This window comes from Scomber scombrus, chromosome 19, assembly GCF_963691925.1.
Source record: "Scomber scombrus chromosome 19, fScoSco1.1, whole genome shotgun sequence".
Taxonomy (NCBI): Eukaryota; Metazoa; Chordata; class Actinopteri; order Scombriformes; family Scombridae; genus Scomber; species Scomber scombrus.
This window is the reverse complement of record NC_084988.1, coordinates 18,070,322-18,094,898: the sequence shown is the minus strand read 5'-3', so window position 1 is coordinate 18,094,898 and position 24,577 is coordinate 18,070,322. Positions and strand designations below refer to the sequence as shown.

The 24,577-nt window shown below is 40.5% G+C and overlaps 1 protein-coding gene across 1 annotated transcript in view; it reads left to right on the top strand.

The window, feature by feature from the left end:
- The first annotated feature begins 1,917 nt into the window (after positions 1 to 1,917).
- Positions 1,918 to 24,577, top strand: part of dlgap2a (discs, large (Drosophila) homolog-associated protein 2a) — a 48,102-nt gene continuing 25,442 nt past the window's right edge. Inside the window, exons 1-3 of the mRNA XM_062439859.1 lie at positions 1,918 to 2,997; positions 12,958 to 13,172; positions 23,563 to 23,713. Coding sequence (XP_062295843.1) covers positions 1,918 to 2,997; positions 12,958 to 13,172; positions 23,563 to 23,713 — 1,446 coding nt within the window. The remainder of the gene's footprint in view (positions 2,998 to 12,957; positions 13,173 to 23,562; positions 23,714 to 24,577) is intronic.

Genomic DNA, 24,577 nt, shown 5'->3' with positions numbered 1-24,577 from the left:
ACATACATCAAAAATCAGTTTAAATCCATCACAAATTGTTATACTGCTCCTGTAATAGCTAATTCTCAAATATCTCATTGGTTTAGGCCATTGTGGGCAATGTTTTAACTCAATGAGCAGGACTGCTTTATTGCTATGCTGGATTGTTATGATTTTTGCACCGGTGCAATAAAATAACCTGATTTGTTTGGTACTTAATTTGCATTAGCAGAAGCAGATATTCCTTATTGGTTTATCTATCTCCTAGTTCCTCTACCTATTTTCTAGGGATTTAGCTTTATTGCAATATACACTCACTGAGCACTTGATTAGGAACACCTGTGCAATCTAATGCAATCCAGTCCAACATATCTGCCATAAATTCTACTTTTAAAAATGTATTGACATTGTTAGAAAGGTGATAATTCTACTTTATGTTTATTATCGAGGTCAGAGTGGGTGTTGGTGGTGTGTGTTATCAAAGTGTTACTAATATTTTGCTAACCCATGAACATATATGAGTGGGGCCAAACCCAGGGTCCTCATGCCCCATTGTTTTTGTTTTGTGTATGTGTGTGTATTGAAGATATAAGAATTATTTGATTTGATAATATATTGGTACACATTAAAAGTGCTACGGTTTAGCCTAAAATTCCCCTGGTCTCTCTCTCTCTCTTCTACCACTGAAGCTCATAAAAACTGTCCTTCATTTTATGGGGTTACAGTGGGAGTGAAAGTGCAGGGGTTTATGGGGCGTATCAGTGGCAGGCAAGCAGGCTTAGATATGGTTATTGTTTGTTTTGTTTGTTTGTTTCCTATTTCACAAGACAGGGTTCAGATAAGTTTGAAATATAACCCGGGTAAGCTTTTCTACTACAATATTCAGAAAACCAAGTAATGAGGAAAATCAAAAAAAAAGGGGTGACAAAACTTTTATGAAATACACAGACTCATGTGATTCATAAAATGTACACTTTTCAAGTTTTATAACATACCTTTATTAGTATTCATTCAAACCTCATAAACTAAAAAAACTGTACTGCTATGAAGACCTTCAGACTACATTGGGATATATTATACTTTAATTGTTTTTAAACTAGACACATTAGGGAAAACGATCGTGGTGTCATTCATAACATAACACTATACAGAAGTTTAATCCTCATTGTGACGTGATTCAAAGGAAGGGCATTGTAATTACAGAGGGAGCAGGCGATGGTGAGGCATAAAGATAAAGTAAACCTTCCCTCTGATTAAGTTAAATACAATGGAATAGAGTGCTGGGACGTCTGCCCTTGGTGACCGATCACATAGACTTGGGTTTTAATCTAAGACTACATGGCCAACAGAAAAAGAGGGAGGGAGGGTGGGTGCATTTGGTGATCGCCTCCCAAGGACGCCTATCAAGCCGTACGCCTCGCAGCGCTCTCCTCAGGGCTTTGACGGATGACACCAGCACCACAGAGTGATAGGCTATTATTTCACTTTGCATTGGATAAATGGCAATGCGGGCTCCTACCTGTCGCCTGCCCTTCTCTTCGTTTTCTGTCTTTTTTGCCTGTCTCTCAAGCAGTATACCGTCACACACCTGAATGGAAGGAAAACACTTGGAGGACTGAGATTTTGTCTGTGCAATCTGTTAATTTCTTTTTTCAGAATTGCTACTTTTTTAGTTTCTTATGTCCTTTTGTAGGCAGAATGGATATGGAGAGTAAGATTATAGTGTATAATGACCAAACTGTTTAGGAGATGTCATTTAGTAATAGACTTTTTTCCTCCTCCCCATTAAGTGTGAGATGTATTTCTTTTTGTGGTAAAAATGGTTTTATACCCTGGGTGTGATCTGGTATTCTCCCTCTCTTGCTTTCAGACCAGCAGTATTCATGGTCACCCTCGCAGTACTTCGATGAGGACAGCCACTCCCCTCCACCCAGGAACATGAAGGGTCTCTCTGGCGGCCGCCCTGCCCACCTCCAGCTCACCTCTCCCACCTCAGCCCACACCTGCGGCCTGGCTGAATGTGACCATTCCTTTGACCATCACCTCCACTATGGCGACTCACGCCCCCCCTCCTACCTCCTCAGCCCCACTGAAAGCTGCCCCCTTGAGGGTCACCATCGCTGCTCCCCACGGAGCTCCATCCACTCCGACTGCATGGTGATTCCGGTGTCCATGTCGGCCACCGACCACTCCATCTCAAGTAGCACTTTCCCCCGCATGCACTACGGCAGCGCTTCACGGGACAGCGGTGGCAACACCTCTGGCGGCAGGGAATCGCGAGATGATGGTGGCTCATCCTCACACGGTGGTAGTGGAAAAATGAACCGAATCCCGGCAAACCTTCTGGACCAATTTGAGAAGCAGATGCCACTGCACAGGGATGGGTTCCACACATTGCAGTACCAACGCACCTCCACTACAACCACGACTACAGAGCAGCGTAACGAAAGCCCTGGGCGAATTCGTCATTTAGTCCACTCAGTACAGAAGCTCTTCACAAAGTCACATTCTCTAGAAGGTTCTTCCAAGATGAATGGTACCAAAAGCGACTCGCATCGGGACGGCTCACACCACCATCATCACCACCATCAAGGCCACCACAAACACAGCAAACGCAGCAAAAGCAAAGAACGCAAAGCTGAAGGCAGTGGGAAACAACGTTCGGGAGGTTGGTGGAGTTCGGATGACAACCTGGATAGTGACAGCACGTACCGAACACCGAGTGTCATGTCAAGACATCCTGTGGACCACATCAGCCACTGTTACCCTGACTCAGTGCATGCACACCTGGCCGGGGACCTGTCACTAAAGACCTCCAAGAGTAATAACGACGTCAAGTGCTCAGCCTGTGAGAGCATAAGCATGGCACCAGAAGGCAAGTTCATGAAGAGGAGCTCTTGGTCCACGTTAACGGTCAGCCAAGCCAAGGAGGCCTACAGGAAGTCCTCACTCAACCTGGAGAAGCCCATGACGCCAACTGACCTTAAGCCCAACCTCAGGCCCTGTCACTTTCTACAGGTGAGTTTGTCTTATTCTTATTATCAGTATTATCACAGAGAAAACACGAGTTCCAAAACTAAAGCCTGCATTGTACAACACAAAGCATTCTGTTTCTGTAGACATCGTTGGCCAATAGACAACGAACAAAAGTTGCTCATCTCAGCTGGATTTGTGATTGATCTCAAAGACGGTGTTCTGTGCTGCCTTGGATATTACAATATGAACCTGTCCTATGGCTCAGCATGTGGCTGGCAGCAGAAAGGACAAGCACAGCAGGACGAATCAATTAACTCCATAAATGATCTGCACCGGAGGGGAAGAGTCGGCAGTATGAGAATGAAAGACCAGGGATCAATGTTGATTTCTACTTTGTTGTTTGCTTCGATTTTGCATAGGTTTCGAGTCTGAAAAGGTTAGCATTTACCACTGAACTATGATTGGCTCTGTGGGAGGCCCTATAGCACCTAGTACTCAGGGATCAATGAAGATTGAGTCAGCACTTTTCGCACATGGAAAAACATGGGTTATATATGCATTCTGAAGGGAATATAAAAAAGGGAGCATGCTTATTAATCCCAAATTGCAAATCCAAGCAGGGGAAAAAATTATGTAACAACAATGTTCAATATACAACAATATAACATCTGATAGCATCATGTAAGTACCGCCTGCAGCCAAAATAAAGCGAGCACTTCAGCACACTGGGGAAGAAAACTTGGAGACTCAGAGCTCTGAGCAGAGTGTGTTACTGTATGGATTAGAGACTGTTGTAAACGGAAAGCCAATACATTACTCAAATCAGCCAGTGGAGCCAAACAAATCACTCAATCTAAGCTTACGTCAACAGAAAACACTTTTAGGAATAATTTTGACTAGCATATTTTTAAACATAATTGATGATCATTTTGAACTGCACAGACAGTTCATTCATCCACTCAAAATTTTTACAATCCCACTAAGTGCAGAATTCTGCAGTGTTTAGCCCCCCCCCCCTTACCCCTTTCTTCCAATTGGCCGTGCAGCTGAGGTAGTGTCCGAGTCGTGGCACCATAAACATTTCTAAAAATATCCTCTTCTCCTGCTTCCTGCCGCAGGGCTATATTTAGCTCTGCGTTATCAATCCAATCCGTGCAGGGTGACACATCTTCCCTCCCCAGAGGAAAATCAATGCCCTCTCAGAGAGCTGGAAGATCTATCGAAGAGGAGAGGTAGTGAAGGTTGGAGATACATGCCAGCAAAGTGTGTGAGAGATGCTCCAAGAATCAAAGGGGAGGAAACGGCAAAAGAGATGGCTGTTTTTGCTCCCTGTGGCTACTGTTGTTGCTCATCATCAGGAGCAGTCAGGCAGAGACATAGCCAATAGTCAGGAATGATACTCTGCACACACACCGAGGGGTCACATTGAGAAGCTCTCACTTCCTGCTGCCACTGAATTGGAATCGCCTTAAACTATCTCCACTGTAACAACATAAACTGTGTCCGGGGAGTATTTGTACTGATTGCCTGTCCATGTGTGAGTGAGAATGCGTGTGGAAGGATGTTTATCGCACAACAGATGGTTTGATGATGTGCTAGACACTTTGTTTGCATCCTTGGTTGGAGGAAAAGCGAAAGAAAAACTTCTAAAGTGGTGTTAAAGTGTAAAACAGCAAACAGAAAGATGTGCAGGACTTCTCCTACTGAAGTGTCAGTATGTTATCATTGATAAACCAACAATGAGCTCATCCTTTTAAATAATGTGTGTGTATCCCAAGTCTGACGTATTTTCTTTGTCTGTGCCGTAGACCTCCATTGTTCAAAAACTATTAAAAACACATCAATGAGCCACACCACTGCACTAGCTGACACATTCCTCCACCCCTGAAGAGTGTGATTAGAATAAATAATGTATCATCATGTATCCTGTCTGATCTCGCACCATACCCAAACCATCCACATAATACCAAAAGTGCGCTGGACACAACACACCCCCGGCATGCTGCGCAAGATGCACTCGACTGTGATCTGTGCTGCTGGGTTCATGAAAAAAAGGCCCTATGAACATGATGATCCTGACAGTGCCCCACAGGGTCCAAATGCAGTGAGTGTGCCTGAGGGATCAGCTTCACATGATCACAATCAGCATAGTTTGCTATAAATTTTGCTCAAAGTCAGTAGTTGATGCTCTCAGTGCAACAGACCCATGTGCAAGAATCATAGTGACAAACGCGGTGTGATTGTTTGATATGACTGTCCTTGATGAGACAACAACAGAGGAATGTGTGGATGTTGACACTGTTAAGTTTAGAGGGGGTTTTTTAGAGTTTTTTTGTCAGTACTGTTCACTAAAGTCTTTAGTCTTCAAAGATATTACGTATGAAGTAATATTGAAAAGTAATGCAGGTTTTTTGACCCATGTTGTCAAAAGGTTTTGAATATGTTGTGCATCGGAGGGTTAATAGTTTATTTGTTTTTTTACAATAACAAAGGTCTACAGCACAGAGGAATATGATATATCAGACTTCAAATATATATACAATATTTGAAAGTTGGATAAGTTCATTGTTGGTTTGACTCTGCACATGAGATTTGTTGACAATATAGAAAAATATAGAAAAATACAGAAAATCAACCAGCCTTATCCTTCAACGTCAGTGCATGGAGCAGGTGTGTGATCGTTTTTGTGTGAGTGGGTTTTCATGTGTGGGTGTATGTATGAGAGATCGATTAACTGGACATCGGGGAGGACAGAGATGGATTCATATTGGCTGCTCTTTCTCTGAATTGACAAATGCTGGGGAATCAGACCTGGCATTAGCCATCGCTCTCTGTCTTTGACTAAGCCATTTCACAAATTAGCCCCAATTAGCCCTTCCCTCACACATACACATACACATCTTGTTATTATTCCTTCATGAGTTTGACTGTGTGCTTGAAATTAATGAAAGCAGGTGATTGTGGCAGAAAATTCATCTACTGTTGGCGACAGGCTCACCTGGATGAATTTCAAGCTGTGCAACTACTGTAGGTGTTAAGGCCACCATCCCTCCCTTGCTCTCTCTCTCTCTCTCTCTCTCACACACACACTATCTACAAATCAGGCATGTAAATAAATCTGGACTGCAGTAGCAGCTGTAATCTGTGCCTCCAGCTCGTAGGTTCACAGCACAAGAACTTTGTCTAACTGACAACTCTCAGCGCTGATGAAGTCAGCTGCTTCAGCAAACGCAAGTCTGTTCTCTCCGTGCGTACAGTACTGTAATACAATGGGAGGATTAGTCTTTGATAGTTTTGCTGATAGGGCATTGCGGAGGGATTTAATAAGCCAATTAATTGGCATGTTGGCTTGCCAAAGGTGGAGCTTGAGAGGCAGAAAGGCCGCTGATTAAAATACAAAAGGGAAGTGCAAAGCAGCAGAAAAAAAAACTGGCACTGTGAATGAAAGCTACAGAGTGCACCATCTACACACAGACAGGGGTTCCCTAACTTTTTTATTCTAGGGGCTACCAGATCGCTATCAGTCCATGAACCAGTACTTGGCAAGATTTAGTCCCAGGAACCTAGGGATCAGACAGTAGTTTGCAACTTAATGTTACTCATCCGCGTGGCCTCAGGCAACAGAGTGGCTTTGTGGTTAACCACCATGTCGGCAAGCATCTGCTCATATTTGTGTTTTATCTCAAGTTTCCTTTTATTCTACAAGGAGGGTAACAAGCTGTAACCATTTAATTGTCACTTGCTAAGCACATTTGCTCGTATCCGTCTTGTATGTGAAACTGTTCTTCCAAGCCAAAACAATAGTGTACTAATTCTCTGAGGGTTTGGTACCAATATTTGCTGCTTTAGTAGCCTTTTTGCCAGGAATTCTTGGTCTTTTAACAGAACAGTTCTTGCCACATGGTCCAAACATAGTCAAGGATAGGTCTTTGACCCAATCTCCATAGTCAAAGTTAAAAGAAACCAAAACAACGGAGAGCAAATATTGGGATTACATTGGTGCCCAGCAATTTAAAAAAAAAATGAATGCAGATGTTGTTCAGTATCTGCTGGAAGATGTAAAAGTTTGTAATCATTTGACACACACACACACACACACACACACACACACACACACACACACACACACACACACACACACACACACACACACACACATTAGCTGTGACAGCATTTACAGCTACATTTACACCTGTTAATGCGGTCAGCTCCTTTTGATGTTTTCCTGCCACCTTGTTGCCAAAAATGGGGCAAAGAAGCTCAAAATAAAAAAATGCTGGGTATAGCAATCCTAATGTGGCTGTTCAACTTTGACTTCTATTTTATTTGAAGAGTAAAATATATAAATTCAATAGTGTTAGAGAGAAATATTTTTAAAATATTTGTGACTTTAGTTTCTAGGAACTTGAAGGCCTGCTGGGAGATCTGTTCCCTTAAGTGGGTCTGCCCCTGGGGTCATTTTCCAGGTTTCTTTTTTTGACCTTTTGAGGCAGCTCTCCTTAACAATACAAGGGTGAAGGGCTTGACGTGACTTGACTGAATTAGTTACCATACAAATTAAGTTCATCATCATGAATAATTATTCAGCGATAAAGTGCAGAAATGTCCTTTTATTGTATTCACGTTACCTCAGCTTGCTTCATCTACTTTACTTTCCTGCTTTGACCAGTTGGACTTTTAATAACTCACAGAACATTTTTGTATTTCAGCTGTGAGTTTTAAATGTAGTCAAAAAGAGTGAGTGTGACAGTACAAGTAAGAGCAAAAAGACAGGAAGAATTTCAAGTCAAGGGAAAGTCAGTTCTTTTACTAAAAAAAAAAAAAAAAAAAGGGTCTCATGGTTGCACAGTCTTCTCTCTCTGCCTCTTGTCACTTTACGATTGTTGAGTGTCAGTAACCTTCATTGTAGTTGCACTTAAAATATCCCACAGCCATGTCACAATATCTACTTTTCAGATTAACTTCACCCAGATATTCCAGATATTCAAAGGAATAAGACAACACGCTGCCAACTGGAAAGACTCCAGCCACTCACAGGGAATGAACATTTTTTTGAAATGTTAGACACTAGTCAGGTTTCCATCAACATATTTTTGTGCGCATTTTGAAGTATTGCATTAGAAAGGTCGATGGAAATGGCAGAAATTGGAGAAAAATGCCCTTAATTTTGCAAAGAAGCTTTTACGCTAGCTTGAGGTTGTTTTTGTTAAGAGTTATTGTGCTAAAAGGGAGATGGAAACACAAGAAGTTCGGACGTAGGGGACATTTAATTCACATGACATACTGTATCAGCTGTGTCTGCTGTCTGTGTTTTTCTAAATGTTGTTATAAAACAAAAACATGGCTGGTAGCAGCAACTAGGCAACCAATACTGCATGAAAGAGCAATTACAACTTGCCTGATTGAAACAAATGCAGCCTCTATTACTGCTAGTCTGTTTATTACAGTGACGCGTAACATAACCTGTGCCACCAGCTTCCAACAAAACTATGCTTTACACAGCCTAGTTTATTTGCTCCAGACCAGTTGATGGAAACATACTTAATTCGCATTTTCTTTCTTTTTTTTTCTTTTTTTGCGATATTTAAAAGTTCCCTTAAAATTAGCTTGACAATTGGATGGAAACACGGCAACTGAAATGAGAATTTCTTGGCTTTTTAAAGAACAGGTTTAGTGTTACACTGAGATTCAGGGTTAGGATTAGTTTTAGATCATCTTAATGTTGCCAGAATACTGGTTTACATGATCAAAAGCACATTTTTTACATCACTTCTATGCCTGTCTCATTCTCCTTTTTTCACTGGATGTGTCTACTTACATTTCCATGCAAACACCAGTGAACAGTGTAGCATCAGTAAATAAAGAGCATAAAGACAAAGTAAATATGCAGATTTTGAATGAGGTTTGTGCACAGTCGCATGTGTGGGTGAGAAACATGAGGAAAAAAATAGTTGATGGGGGGCATGCGGTAGGCTTTTCTATCAGGTAAGTAACCACTCATCATTCGTTCTCCCTTCAAGGAGGAAAGAGGTGAGAGAGAGAGGGGGAAAAAGAAAACGGCACCTGTTCTAACACACACTGCATATCCATGCAATCTTGTGGGAGGAAATGAGGGGCTGGAGGCTAGTGGATGGGATTACCAGTGATTGAACTATTTAAGAACTCTCTAACTCTCTCCTTTCCTTCCTCTGTTTTCTCTATTTCTCCATCTTTCTACACTTTATTCCCCCCACCCCACCACACACTCTATGTCTTTACTTAATAGCAATGACTTATGTTTCTTAGTGGGAGAGGCACTGTGTGTAGATAGAGCAATGAAATGCACTGCTGCACTGCAGGTACATTGACTGAGGCCTACCTAGTCCCACCACCACCCCAGCACACACTCATACACACACATGCGTGCAAATGCACACACACACACACACACACACACACTCCCTGTGGCCTCCTACAGAGCCAAAGATCAAGGCACTGAAAGTAAAGGTGGCGACACACAGCTATATGCCAACGTCTGCAAAATCCTATTAGAACCATTTCATCGATGTTATTTACCGGCAATTGAAATGCCAAAACAGTATGTGTGAAAGGATGTGGTCATAGGACATCAAAAAGAACTTTATCATACTTGGCAGTACATGAAAAAACAATTTTACACAAGCCATGTCTGTTCCTTATTCAGCAGAATCCGGATAATTACAGGAGGTAATTTTGAGTTTTTTTTGTGATAATGTAACTTAAAATGTGAATCTTCACACTTGAGCTGTGAATTTTCACACAGCCCCCACAAACCTTAGTTCGCATATTCACAAAGGACTCATCACCACAAATGTCACATGTTTATTTAGGAACAGAATCATCAAAACTGCCAAAGAAATATAGCATAGTTGGAAATAGTCTGCTTCACACCGTATCCATGGCCTTGCGGATACACACTAACCTCTGAATCCCATGTCTTCCCTTAGTGGGATCTTTAGGTCAAGGTGAATATCTGTGTTGACAAGCATCCATATTTCAGCTCCACTAAGCCGGCTGGGACACCATGCGTGTTTTCACAGAAGTCAATACGAGCAGACTGCTGCCTAGTTGGTTTTTTATCTTCACAGGAAGAAACCCTACAATCTATTCAGTTTATCAGCGAATCCAAATTAAACAAATCTCACCACAGCTTGCGCCTGTCCTCTGGCGTTCCCTTCATTAATTAGACGTCTAAAAATATCAAACCCCTCCAAGACTTAATTAACCCATCGACTCCATTTGGTAGCTTGTGCATGCCTGTCTTCAGAGGGGAGACGGATGACTTTTATCAGAGTGTGTGTGAGTGTGTGTCTGTGTGTGTACGATTGTCTATGCACATTTTTGGCTAGAAGGCCTCCAAGTATGTCTTTGTATTCTGTATGTCTTTTTCCGAATCTGTTTGTCATGTGTGTCTTTTTATACTGCATTTACATCTACCTATGCCATAACCCTAACCCTAACCCTAACCCTGACCCTGACCCTTGTTTTTTTACTGTAACACCACATACTTGAATATTACAAGAGTGTTAAAGACCTGGAAGATACACCACTCTCAATCCATAGTTCCCATTAATCACACAATCCCCCATGCTGACTTGACACATAAGAGTCAAAGGCTGCTTTGATCCTGCATTCTCTGTGATTAACAAAGAGTGGGACTTAATTAAGACATAATTGATCAATTATTCAAGCCGTTTTGATTTGATGTGACACTTGTTAGAATGGTAATCACGGGTGGGCGTGCACTGATGCCAGAGGTTAGTAGAATTAGTGTCATAGGGAAGTAATTTTTTTCCCAGGACAATAAACATGTGTTGTCTCATAAAGATCTTCTCATTCACTGTCAACAACTGCTTTTAATGCTTTTTCTAATATGTATAACACTGTTGCTTCTACTTTCAACATTTCACTTTTGGAAAACATTTTTTTTTATTTCCATATAAAATGTAATAGGGTTTCAATTGTTATTTTTGGCATTTGCATCAGAAAGTGATTAGACTCATGTGTCTGACGCATTACTGACATTTGGATGCAGCCTATCTCCTCCTGACATTTGCCACAGCCAGTCAGCTGTCTCCCAGTTCACTGTGAACCTGTGAGTAGTAAGTTAGTCATTTTCTTTTGGCAGATGAAATTTTCTCAGAATCCGTATTATCAGTATGATTACACATGAATCTGATATTTTAATCTTTAATAGTGGTTAGGAGAGGAGCTCTACAAAAGGCTATTTTAAACCTCTTCTTGACTGTAGCTCAGGTTCAGCGTTACTGTAAAGTCAAAGAAATATGGACCCAAGTCAGATTTAACTTAATGAAATGTAGAGCTGGGCAGACTGGCACTCCACCGAGGCTGATCCGGCTGCCAGGATATTAAAGTGACAGATGGATACAGCATCGGAGAAGCCTTCAACTTCCACATAGAATTTAATGATTAGTGACAACGTCATATTTTATGAGTGCAAATCATTGACCGTGTAAATGCATGTCCAGCTAAAGATTCTGACCATGGTACACCGTCAGCAGAGTGCAACATGGTAAATCTAAAAGAAAATAGAAAATATGGAAAGCCTACAAGGACAGAGAAGCAAAAGGTTTTTGCTTTGGAGGGTCTCGGTTAGTGTGTGTGTATGTGTGTGTGTGTGTGTGTGTGTGTGTGTGTGTGTGTTTGTGTGTGTGTGTGTGTGTGTGTGTGTGTGTGTGTGTGTGTGTGTGTGTGTGTGTGTGTGTGTGTGTGTGTGTGTGTGTGTGTGTGTGTTCATCTTTGTGTGTGACTCAGCTGCTCATGTTACGGTAATTGAACCTTTGTACTGTTTAAGGCAAAATGAGAATGTGTGTTTGTGTGTGCGGGTTAGAGAAAGACAGCGAGAGAGAGAGAGAGGCAGTGTGTGTAATGAGGTTGTGAGTTATCGTCATCAGTTCAGTACATGAGTGGGTGAAGTTAACCCAACAGATTTTAATAAGCTACACAACCTTCTTCAACACAGAAACCCATTAGGTTCATACAGTGTAATAACGTTTCTGCATGCTGTGTAATGGCATGTACCATAATGGAGTCGCTCTCTTCCTTCATACCTGGATCACGATTCAGAAAATGTTTTAGCTCCATGTAAAATCTGTATCCACAAATGTTCTGATGAAGTCTGTTATAACTGTTATGAGTTACATGTGCTCTGAGCAAAGCAGGCAAGACTAATGTCAATTGCAATAACCTCCACTTAGTATGGTGCTGCTTGTTCGGAGTGAGTGCAGCTGAGACATCCTGTTTTTATACTAAATGGAATAATACTGATGCTGCTGTCTGGATACTCAATTACCTGGTTTAACGAGTGGGAGAAAATTGCAACATATAAACTCCACATGTGATAGCTACAACAACTGCAAAGATTGGTTCCTTCTCTCTGTTTCCAAGCTTTTTTCCCCCAAATAATTATGATTAACATCCCAGCCAAATTTATAACATATGAGTCAAGGTTTTGGTAGTTTGTAACAGGGCCAAGGTGAAGCAAAGCAAAAAGATACCAAGCAGCAGTGGTAGCTCTGTAAAGGCTTTATTGCAATGTGTGTTGACTCATCATGAAAATGGTCCTGTGTAGCTAAATGGATGGAACTAACTGTGCCAGAGGCAGGGGTTCAATTCAAGTGTCCATCAAATAGTGCATTGCGCCATGAGTTGAAAATGTTATAGTGCTGGTTTTTATGGTTTTAGTGCTTTAACTTCACTCCATCTAGATTAACATGGTCCTCTAGGAGTTAAGAAAAGTCTGTCCTTTAATAACCCTGAAAAAGAGTTAATCTACAATGCCAGAAAAACTCTCTTTTTGTTACAAACTATAATTTTCTATTTTGGTCTGTGGATTGGGCCTACTTTTTGTCTAACAATGCATCCACTATGTCAGCAAAAGCACACCATTATACTCGCTACATCAGATTCAGAGTGATTACTTTTATATCCACAAATCAATCAATGTGTTCCCTTGTCACTCAGGTGCCACAGGATGAGTGGGGTGGTTACCCTGGCGGGGGGAAGGATGATGAGATTCCTTGTCGTCGTATGCGGAGCAGCAGCTATGTTAAAGCCATGGGGGATGAAGAGAGTGGAGATTCGGACTCCAGCCCCAAGACATCGCCTCAAAAGATGGTGCGGCCAGATGCCCTGGTCAAAGCCATCATCAGACCCAGGGACCTGCTGGACTCTCAGAGGTATAACAAATGCAACTTATTGTGCTTTTTCTTTGCATTCATTTTTTTCTTGCATGATCCTGTTAATATCATCACTTTGCCTCTGGTGTCCATGTCAAAAGGCAAAGAATGTCCATCCTAACAGTTTGCAGTCTTTTTTGTCTTCTGATCTTGAAGCCACTATGTGTGTGTGTGATATTTGTGTGGTCCATGTCTTTGGTCCCAGACTGAAATATCTCAAAAACTATTTGATTGTCATGACATTTGATACAGACATTCATTCACACTTTTTCCTCTAGTGCCACAGTATTATTTTTAGGAAACGTCTGAACAGTTACTGGATGGACTGCCATGAGGATCACTTTTAATAACTTTGGTGACACCATAATCAGGTTATAATTTTAAATGTATCCAATTCTTTGGTTTATGACTTAATAGCTGCCAAATTAATGACATTCCCATCAAGCTCTGTTTTACTGTACTCACTAAATTAAGGTGGTGAACATTGTAAACATGATACCTGCTCAAGATCAGAATGTTAGCATGAAAATGTTAGCATTTACCTCAAAGCACCTCTGTGCCTTAAAGGGACAGTTTGGGTTTTTTGAAGTGGGGTTGCATGAGGTATTCATCCATAGTCAATGTATAACCTGTAGTACATTGGGGGCCTTTATTTAGGTGGTTAAAATATACGTTTTGCTGCTGGCCCCATCCACAGCAGTACATTGCTTAGCTTCTGTGCCCGTACTCCTGTCTGCTTCTCCAAATTGGGGGTTGCAGACCGCCATCTACTGTACGCATTACTGACTATAGATGACTACCTCATACAACCCCACTTCAGAAAACCCAAACTATTCCTTTAAGCTGCATTCAGGCCAAATCCAGCAATGCAGTGCTACAGCACTGGGGGCTGCGGTGGTTATAGCTTCACAGTGCTGCTAGAATCACTTCAGTCTTTCTGATACTGCCACTGTGGTGTGCCTAAAACAAAGTATCAATTTATATGTATTGTGATTTTAAGTAAATAAAACTCCCAGTGAATGAGAAAATTCTCTAAACGTCCCATGCAGTTCAATTTGTTCCAGAAAATATATTTTTAAAAATATATCACAATAAGATCAATGTCAGTATCCTCTGAAAATCCTTGAAACAATGTGATTTCCGTGGAATGAAATGATTTCAAACCACTGGATCATTTTCCAGATGTGCCTCTCTCTTTTCTCCTATTTTTGAGATTTGCATGTGTTATTTATTTTATAATTTACATTTCTCTAGCAGTGTTGGCAGTTTTCTTGTGTTGGTGCCCCACTGCTACATCAGTGTCAAGCACTTGATAGCTGAACCCTGTGCTCATTAAAATCTCTTTATGGGTATTCATATCAGTGTCTTCAACAGTAGGAAAGTGTTCAGTGTGTTCTTCTGGGATGTGTCCTAGTAAATGATGAGGAAACACTGGGCTTCTGTTTTGGTAACTCAGCAGTAGAAGAAAGTAGTCATAAGAGGATTACATCATAAGACAAGCTGGAGACAATGTCACAGGAAAATAAACACAAGTAACTGTATTATGGAGAGATTCAAGGGGAGTTATTAACATCGTCAATTTCATTACTCACACCAAATAAAGAGAGTAATAAAGCCTCACCCTCAGTAATGCTTACCAAGAGGTCAGGCTTTCCACTCAGGTATTTGTATACTACTGGCATTAATATTAAGATAATCTAGCTCTCAATGTTTATGCCGAAAATACCAGTTATAGTAAAGATGTTAAATGAATGATGCGCTGCAGAAGTTACTCTGAAGCGGTTTTAAGTCAATTGTCTGTGCTATGTGTCTTGACTGTTTTTTCTCACCTTCTGTGGTACCTCATATCCTATCTCCATCTTTATTTCCTTCATTTTCACCCCAGCTCACTTTCAGCTGGGTAAACACCAATCATGTATACAAAAAATGTTGCCATCACTTACTCACAACTCCGAGGTTGTAAAAAAAAAACCTTTTCTCTGCAATTTTCGATTACAAATCCACAAGAGAAACTATTTAAATGTTACTTATCATTTTATTTTACTTCCTATTGTGGTTTTAAATTTCATTGTTATGGTACTTCATACAGCAAATTATTGCATTCTGTGTGGCAGATTCATCTTTTCCAGAGTAATTTTTTAAAAGGTGGCAATACAAGAGAGCCAATTCGCTTTAACTCCTCCTTCAAAGGAATCTGTTCCTCTTCGTTTGAAACAGAATGTGAAAACAGCAATTACAGCATGGATTCACGAGTCTATTTTAATATATACGGATTTCCCGGCCTTCCTTTTTCAAAACCCAATCTTTTATCTGTCTCTGACTTGCTTCTGGCTTGTACAGTGAGTACCTTTACTAGTTAAAGTTTTAGTTCAGTATGGTCTTCATAAAAGGCTTTCTGCTACAACTTAGAGCAGGTTGTATGGTCTTATTTTTTAGATAATTGGATTCCATTTCTTTTTGAGAAAAATCAAACTGTGTTTGAATGACACCTAGAGCCTCTATTTGTATTTGGTAAAGGTGCATGAGAGATGAGAGACAATTGATTTCTTGTAGCAGTGTGGCCAGAGTCATGCAGAGGCAGCTGTGGTGTAAACTTTGTAGTAAAGTAAACCAAAGTAAAGGTGGTTTAAGAGGAATACGTTTTTAGAATTTTTTCACGAACGATTAAATGACATGTTTTCCTTCCACGACTATTATCCTTCCCATTATTTATAATCACTGTCGCAGCACTCTGACACTTATATCAGGACTGATACTGATCTTACTGAGCAAAATGGGTATCGAATGTTCTGTGCTAAAGACAGTAAGAAATGTATATCTTTACAAAAATTCAAAAAGTCAGTCACATTCATTCCATCAAGGCGGGTCACAAAACGTAGTATTTGGTAACACAGTAATTCCTGCGCTTGAACACAGAAATTATTCCAATGAGTTAATTAAGCTTTCTTTTGATTAATTCAGGAAATCTCATTGAATCATGAGAGACTTCAGTTCAATGGGTTAGGGTTAGGAAATTAATTAGATTTTGGGGAAAAGAGTACTGTTATTGGATTGGTGCTTGATATTGGCAAACACTCAGCTTTCAGGGATTAGAATCAGTATTGGAAGAGGAAAAAGTTGGATAAGTGCATCGCTAAAGAGAATAGTCTGGGTAAGTTCAAGAGTGTAACCTGTTTCAAAACACAAAATGACATGTTAATGATGATAAATGGGTTATGATGGGGGAAAAAATCTCCAGTATGTTTCTTATGCCAGTGTCATGTTACTGTGGGTAAGGAAATATAGGGCTCCAGATATCCTGGGACTTTTTTAATTAAAGGCATGCTTGGATAGCTGGCATTACTTTAAGATAATGCTCAATTGTCTAAAAGCGGGTAGCAGCATTATATGACCACTGACTTCTACATGAGCTATTGAAATATCAATCAGATTAAACATTAAGTACATGTTTGCTCAATAGATAGAGGTGGAGAAAGAAATGAATGGCTAGATAGATACTGTGATTGTCCAGTTACAAGTCACAACTGTGCCTGAAAATAATTGATATTAATACAATTTATGATTTATTAATAAATCCATGGAATTGCAAAACTTAAATAGACAATAGAAAGTTAATCACAAAGGAGGAAACTACAGGAAGCACTGACTGTCAAGATTGTTTTTAGAATGACAACATGCTTCAACTGTGTACAATGTATACGTTTAGCCTATTTCATTTCTCTTCTATGCAGTGCCTTTTACTCAAAGAAGAATATTGAAACACACGTCCCTGCATGGCCCGCTGCAACTTCTGCATAAATCATGCTGTATCTCTGTTCTGCTCCTGGTCTGCATGAGCCCAAAGACAAATAATCTGGCATAAATTGTAAACATTATGCAAAGATAACCTTGTGTCTGACCTTAGCGTAGAGTGTGGCCTGTGACAGACATAGCTGCAGTATGTAATGACAGTTAGTCAAAGGGATATACAGTACTGACTAACATTGATAATTCCCTCACTCTTATCATCATAGCCTTGTCTTTCACTCCTCGTCTCTGACGCCTCCAACCCTGCTCATTGCCATTCAGCACTGTTTTTTCAAATGTTTCTCTCGTACAGAGCGGAAGCACAGAAACCGCAGTGTGCAACACCCACAGAATCTGCTCATATACATTGCCACTGTCAAGCTGACCCTGCTGAAAACACGTACACACAAACAGAATAAATGATGAGCGTCTCTGGCAGAGTGTTTGTGACATCTCTCTGCAGGATGACAGTAGAGGGAAGCATGGCAGCAGAGATCCAGATCCAGCTTTTACAGTCAAGGGCAACAAGTAGTATCTGTGTGTGCTTACGTAATAAACCAGATATTCATCCCAGGAGATATATAATGACAAATCGAATGTTATGGATTGTGAACAGGCAGGATCATTATGATATCTGTTACAGAAAATGCAGTCATTTGGCCTTTCTAACAGCTCTTTCAGAATGGGGTGTAATGTATGAGGCAGCCATAGTGAGGTATGCTTCCTTTTCCACATTTTGCAAAATTTCCCCAGACTATCCATTTTGAATGGCTGTAAACTGTGAATGATTTATGAGGATGCAACAGCGGCAAGGGCTATCAGTTGCAGTTATTGTACTCCAAGGCCCCTGTGAATAATGGTTCCCTCAGTGGTTAGACTGAGAGTGTGCTGGGCTCTGCTGAAAGGAAGATATTGACCAGCATGGATCAGGATGTGTGGCCTATCTCTGAGTCCACTGACAGTAGTGGCAGTGTTATTGAATCTGGTGGAACAGGTTTGTTGTTGCACTCATTTCAAACACCGGGAGTGTTCCCATGGGTGTCATTACTGAAGAGTCCCGATACTCCCCTAAACCCACTCTAAGAATGCCATAATGTGGTGTAGTTCCTCATGGATCCAAATGGAGATCACATTTCTGTTCTATATCTTAGCTCTTCTATATTCTGATTCTCTGATGGTAACAATTTGAGACTTTTTTAGGAGTTTGGTTTCAGTAGACTGAGCTTTATATGGAATACTGTTTAAGCTGGAGATGTTTTTTAGCTTCAAATGGCCATAAGAGGTCATGTTTGGGAATGCTGGACTTCATTTGGCAGATTTAACTTTCTTTACTAGCATGGCATGAGTGCAGTTTTTCAGTGATAATGGTGGCAGATTTATAACTTGAAATTCTTTGTAATTTTTTTAACAATTCGTCCTCAGTTTAAGACACAAGGGTACAAATGTAAGCCATACGTTTTGCCAGTTGCAATGACAACTGACATTGTCAAATTTTAGCAAATGTGGCTAATTAGCTCTAACCTGATGCACCAGATGGTTTGTTACACAGAGCCATCTGAGAAGTCATCCATGGAAACTGTTTGGAAAAGTGCAGACACTTTCAAAAAGTACTTGGCAGATGAATGGATGAATCATCTGTCTATCACTGTCTACCACTGTCTTATCATGTGAGGCAGATGGAATTCACAATTGGTCCGAACCGCCGGTGGTTCGGGCACAAGTGCATAGCTTGAGGCCTGAAAAGATGGATGAAAACTGGTTGAAAACTCTGCCTCCATGTAGAAGACGGAAAAATTAAGGAGCAGCATTGGTCTTGCTTTGCACAACGGCTGGATAGCCCTAAATTTATAGGACAGACTAGATTAGACTGTTCAGACCGAGATCATTCTAACATGACCCTTTATGAACATCTACCACAGAAAAACAACAACAATAATGAAGTACAATTTTACAAGAAAAGAGGCTTTGAGAATGATGACTAAACAACAAGTTTAGCAAATGTCACACTATCTCGTGTAATGTTTGCTGAGATTTGCCCAAGTGTAAACCTCCCTAAATACAGTAAAGAGCAAGATAGAGCCACTAACATTACCCAAACTTTGATATAATATCATTCAGAATTCAGTTTCCACACACAGATATCCCAACCTGCAAAAAGTTATTTCAGGGAGGTGCAATAGGTCTAATAAGCAGCAACACAGAGCTATCAGGATGCTCTGCTCTTACACGCACTGCATTGATAGTCACACAAACACACACACCCAGTCACTATCTAGCACACACTCTTGCTTGCTTACTTCAGATTCCGGGAGATTGTATTTCATTTGCGGGCTTCAGGCATATCAATATGCGGGAGACTCCCAGAACTTCCGGGAGAGTTGGGATGTCTGCACACAGATGATGTCCCCATCCTGAACAGGCTTTTTGTAACGCAATCTGTAGACAACATAATATTGTAGTTAGCTAATGATATCCTCCTTGGCCATGGAAGTAACATTAGGTTTGTTGGCAGAGAACATAAACACACAGTTTAATAAGTTCCTTACACTTTTGCTCTCGTTTTCTGTTTTGGAAAGGCAATTTGAAAAGACACGACCATAACCTGCTGTGCTTACAGTTACTAAGCACTGATTGGACAATCACTGTTTGGTTGATGGGTTTAGCAAACAGTTTAAATCACCCGTATGGAGAAAGTTATTCTTGACTTTGTAGACTTGACATTGATTTATTTTGGACACAGTTTGCATAAAAATCATGTCAAGTTCAGATATTTAAGAGTTTGATTGACAGAGATGAATGTGTATTATTAGATTGTTTTAGAAGTGTGATCATTTTCAATTCTTATACTTAGCACCACTGTGATGTGGTCCATATTTGTTACTGTTTTGACTCCACTCAGTCTCCGCTGATGTGAGTGCCACCTGAGAGTTCTCATTGTATTACGGTTCATTGGGCTTGTTGGGATGGAATTAGATTGGATTCGAGACAGACATTGCGTAGGTAGGATTTCCTCTGCACTTGTATCAATTTGATGTCCCACAGGGGCATTCAGATGGGCCAAATACAAATTTGACAGCAGCAGCTCCCTGAAGCAAATCATGTTAAAGTGAGAACAGGCTGTCAGGTTGTGTCACCGCCTTCCATCTTTCCCGCTTTCAAGCTCTCTGTCGCTCTTGTGGTTGACAGGGTCGCCTCTTTGTTCAACTCACCAATAAAGAATACATCACAGCCACAGGCCAACTCAACCAAAACAGCCTGTATCAGAAGCAAAGTTAGATGTCAATGATTGTTTTAATTAATAATCATTTACAGTACACCGCCCCAAACCCCTACTCCATTACAACTTCACCCTTGGGTCCTGTATGTCCTGTATGCTGCAGAGCTGACAGCTATGATGAATTAAATATGAATCAGCTTTTTTGTGCCATAGTAGAACCTGCCAAAGACATTTAAAGAATGTATTAATGATGATGGGAATGACGTGGCAAATTTTACTATGCACGTTAGCATAATGAGTCACTCAGTCAACCGGTAATGATATGTCACATCTGATGGCAGGTCACAAAGACACCAGAATACCAGAAAAACCAACAGCTAACATCTGTCTGGGGCAAGTTAACTTCTCTTTAAATGTCTGTGTCTAAACAGCACAAGCCAATCAATCAATCCCTCTCAATAACTAACATTTATTTGCCCCCAATCCATGATTAGCTTCTTGTGTCACTATAGTTAATCAAAGTTAATACTGGAAAAGCATTTGATAATTCCTGTTTCAACATAAAGTAATTACTTATTCAGAGAGCATTGGGTATGAGCATTTCTCCCTCAGATCTCAAGGTCAAAGCAGAATTCCAATCCATTGATTTGTGCCTGTGTGAGACGTGTTGTGCATTGGAGTTAGCATACTTTCTGTTTTCTAGCCTTTTTCTCAAGATTTTTCTAATTTTTTCACCACTGTGACTGTGACACATAACACTATGGCAAAATTTATATTATTTTGTTCTCCTGCCACCTAATCTCTCATTCAAAAAAGTTGCAACCAATGTATGCAGCTCTTGATCTTATGGCACAAATAGACAAAGTACTGCATGTTGTGTGTCAGGAAGGGAATATAAATACAGTGATTACAATGTATTAAACACATCTGCTTTTCAAATGTTCACATCTCAAATGTTTCCTGCTCAGGATAATATTCAGTCTCACTCCTCTTGTTATCCTCCACCCCACTGACAAAACAATCAAGGGTATGTGATTGTTCTCCCTAGGGATTTGCGGCACAGGTTGTTGGTCAAGAGGGAAACATCTCTGTTGATTTACACATTCTGGACTAGAAGACACATTTCCCCCTATGTCTGGTTGTGTGGTCTCATCCCCTTGCTCTCAAATTTGTATTTTTGTTGGTACATTTGTTAACACCATTCTTCCAAAATCTTGTCTCCTGGAGCAGCGTTGTTTCATGCTTCAGCATTGTCCTCAGTCCTTGTTTTTTCTGTTTATACTGTTCCATCAAATGCTTTCCTCCACACACCACAGCTATTGTCAATACAGGACTTTGTTTAACCACAAAAGAAAATGTTGACCCCCTGGAAGAAAAGGCAGGAAGTGCGAGATTCTCATCAACCCTTAACTAATTATTGGCCAACAATGGAAGTGCATTAGCACCAATCAAAGACATTAGAGGAAATATGCTCTGGCATGATTTGATAAAAGGCCAATGCATTTTCAAAAGAGCCTCCCTTCACTCAACTGATGATAACAGACATCTCTACAGACAGGATGGTTGAAGCACAGCCTCAGCCAATGCACTTACATCTGATCTTGTCAGCTAAAAGCTTGACTAAGTTTCATTGCACAGGGAAGCATGTTAGGGAGTTGTTGTATTTTTTTTAACCTCATTTGGCTCAATTAATGGCTGTGCAAGTCTAATTAGACTTGAAGAATGTGTAGTTTATGATGAAGATGAAATGCTGCACACAAAAAACAATTACACTTCAAGTGATTTTCTGTGTTTTTTTGGTTAGCCCTGGTGAACAGGCTGTATGTGAGCACCTACTGTGTGACTAAACTCGTAATACACTCCTCAATGCCTGGCTTGTGTGTCTATACATGTTTCATTGGAGGACATTGCCTTGACCGGGCAATACTGTCTGCCAACTAAATGCAACCTCAACATTTTCCCACTTTTATCATCATACAAAGACCATATTTTAACAGTCATATTTTATCACCCTGATGTTTGCAGCACTTTGGTGAAAACCCCCAAGCAAACATTCAGTGCACCACAAACCCCATACAGAGTCAGTTCCATTGGATTTGTGCCCAGTGACGTCACATCCATCCAACTCCCACATGTGGGACCCAATAACTCTGTTTTCTTCTCTACCCACAGCTCTTACCGCCTGGATAAAATCAACAGTGACATGCGTAACTACATCACCAATTTTGCTGCAGACTTAAGGTGAATACAGGCTCAGTGACTCCCCTCCCCTTACCTCTCTGTTGCTGCCATGTTGCAGTGGTTGGACGTCAAAGCCAGCTGGCATGCTGCCCTGCTGACATACTCAATATGGACGCTTCACAGGGCAAACACTCAAGACCAGTCAATGAGAGGTTACCTGGGGCAATCTGCTCATGCTGTACTGCCAAAGCATACAGCACAGTTAAACACAGTATAGATATGATGTGATTCACTGCTATACATTATGCCAGCATATTCCTAAACGACTTTCTTGTATAAAAAATGAAAGCAACACAGTAGCATAGTTTGTTTTAAGAGATATCGTCTCTTCCCATTTACAGCTCTTCACTTTTCACTTCACTTCATTCAGACTTAATAACTACATGTTTTTTCTCTATGATGTCTTTTTTAGAAGGTTGATATTACTTTGCAAATGCACAAGGCCTCACTACAGCATAGCATGATGGATTGGTAGACTCTTAATCACACTGGTATTTTCCTCGCCGCCAAACACAAGCATTTATGTCTATAAAAAGCCCAGAAACTGCTTACTCATCCCTGCCTTCTTCTAGAAATAGATCTGGCAGAGGGAGCCTGACTTTTGTATTCCTAAAGTGACTCACATAGTATTCTTTGGTTTGTTTAAAGGACTTTTCTTCCTTTATGTCTTTACACTTGCCTGTCTCTCCAGCATATTTCTAACCAGGCATTTCTCTTGCCTTGCTGTGTTAGCACATTGAATTGACCTGTCGGACACCGGGGTGCTCCCTGAAGTGCTTGCTCACAAATTAGCTCCTTATTTGAATATCCCTCATTTCCAAGCATTGATTGGATGTTTCAGCACAACAGAAATCGAACTGCCTTTTTTTACTGGTGTGCACGTCAATGTAATTGTGGAGAGTAACAGAAAGAGAGGGAAGGTCTCTTCTCTGGAGGAGCAATGTCATAACCAATCTCCCTCTTAAGCAACTGTAGGTTGTCCAGAGGAAGCCCACCATAGCATTCAATTGTTTTTGTCACCTGTAGCCACCATTCACCCAGCGTGACTGTTAGTTAAATTATATTTGATAGACTTAATTACAAAATCATAATAATGGCTGTAGTCCCACTCCTGGTCTACTTGTCTTTTTCTCTCTCTCTCTTCAGTCAGAGCTACCACTTGCAAGCCACCAGGGACATGCACCCAAGCATTGCACTGGATCCCTCTGCCAACTACAACTCTCCGAAGTTTCGCTCCAGGAACCAGAGCTATATGCGAGCAGTCAGCACCCTCAGTCAGGCTAGCTGTGTTAGCCAAGTGAGCCAGGTGAGTCTGCACCTCTCCAATTTGGAAAGATTTTCAACTCCTGTGTTCTTACACTGGGGACTGATAAGAAACCTTGAGGAGGTCCCAGGGAGTCTAAAGCTAAATTAAAAAGAGACGAAGAGAAGTATAGCATTCTTCATTTAAAACCCAGATAGAAAGCATGACTCTGCTAGTCTTAGTTTTTAACTCTCACTGTGACTGCTTTAACATTTAGATATTGTTTTTTTTTTTTTTTTTAACAAATCCTTTATTGACTCCATTTTACTTGTAACCTACTTATTTTATATGACAGTTCATTGCACACTGTTTATCTACATAGATTAAACAGCTACAACCGGGGTTGTTGAGATATTTATCTCCCTCTTAAAAGAGACGCATATTGATTTGTTCAGAGTCTTAAAAGCTCAACTAAACTCTACTAATTCTAAATCTCAATAGAACAAGATGCTTATCTGTGATTCTTGATATTGCCACATGGGAGTGGAGTAATAACCATCAAACAATTTCAACTTTCTGAATAACCATTTGTAACAAGTCTATTAAAGACACTCTGACACAATATGACCTTGGCTTCACGAAAGTCACATGATGTGGTTGAATTCACACAAAACAAAAGACAAACAAAAAAATGGACCCAGCCAACAGGCCATCTACTAGTGTGGAAAAATGACAAAGATTATCAGGCAACACTAACAACAATGAAAATAGGCTTTTTGGCATTACAAGAAAACATTTTCATCAATGTCTTTGCTGTCTTTTTACCTTTTGCCTATCAAAACATGTGCACTCCATTTAATTTCAACAGCAAACCTTGTTTTCATTCTACAAAAAAATGACAGGGAACACAGTATCAAA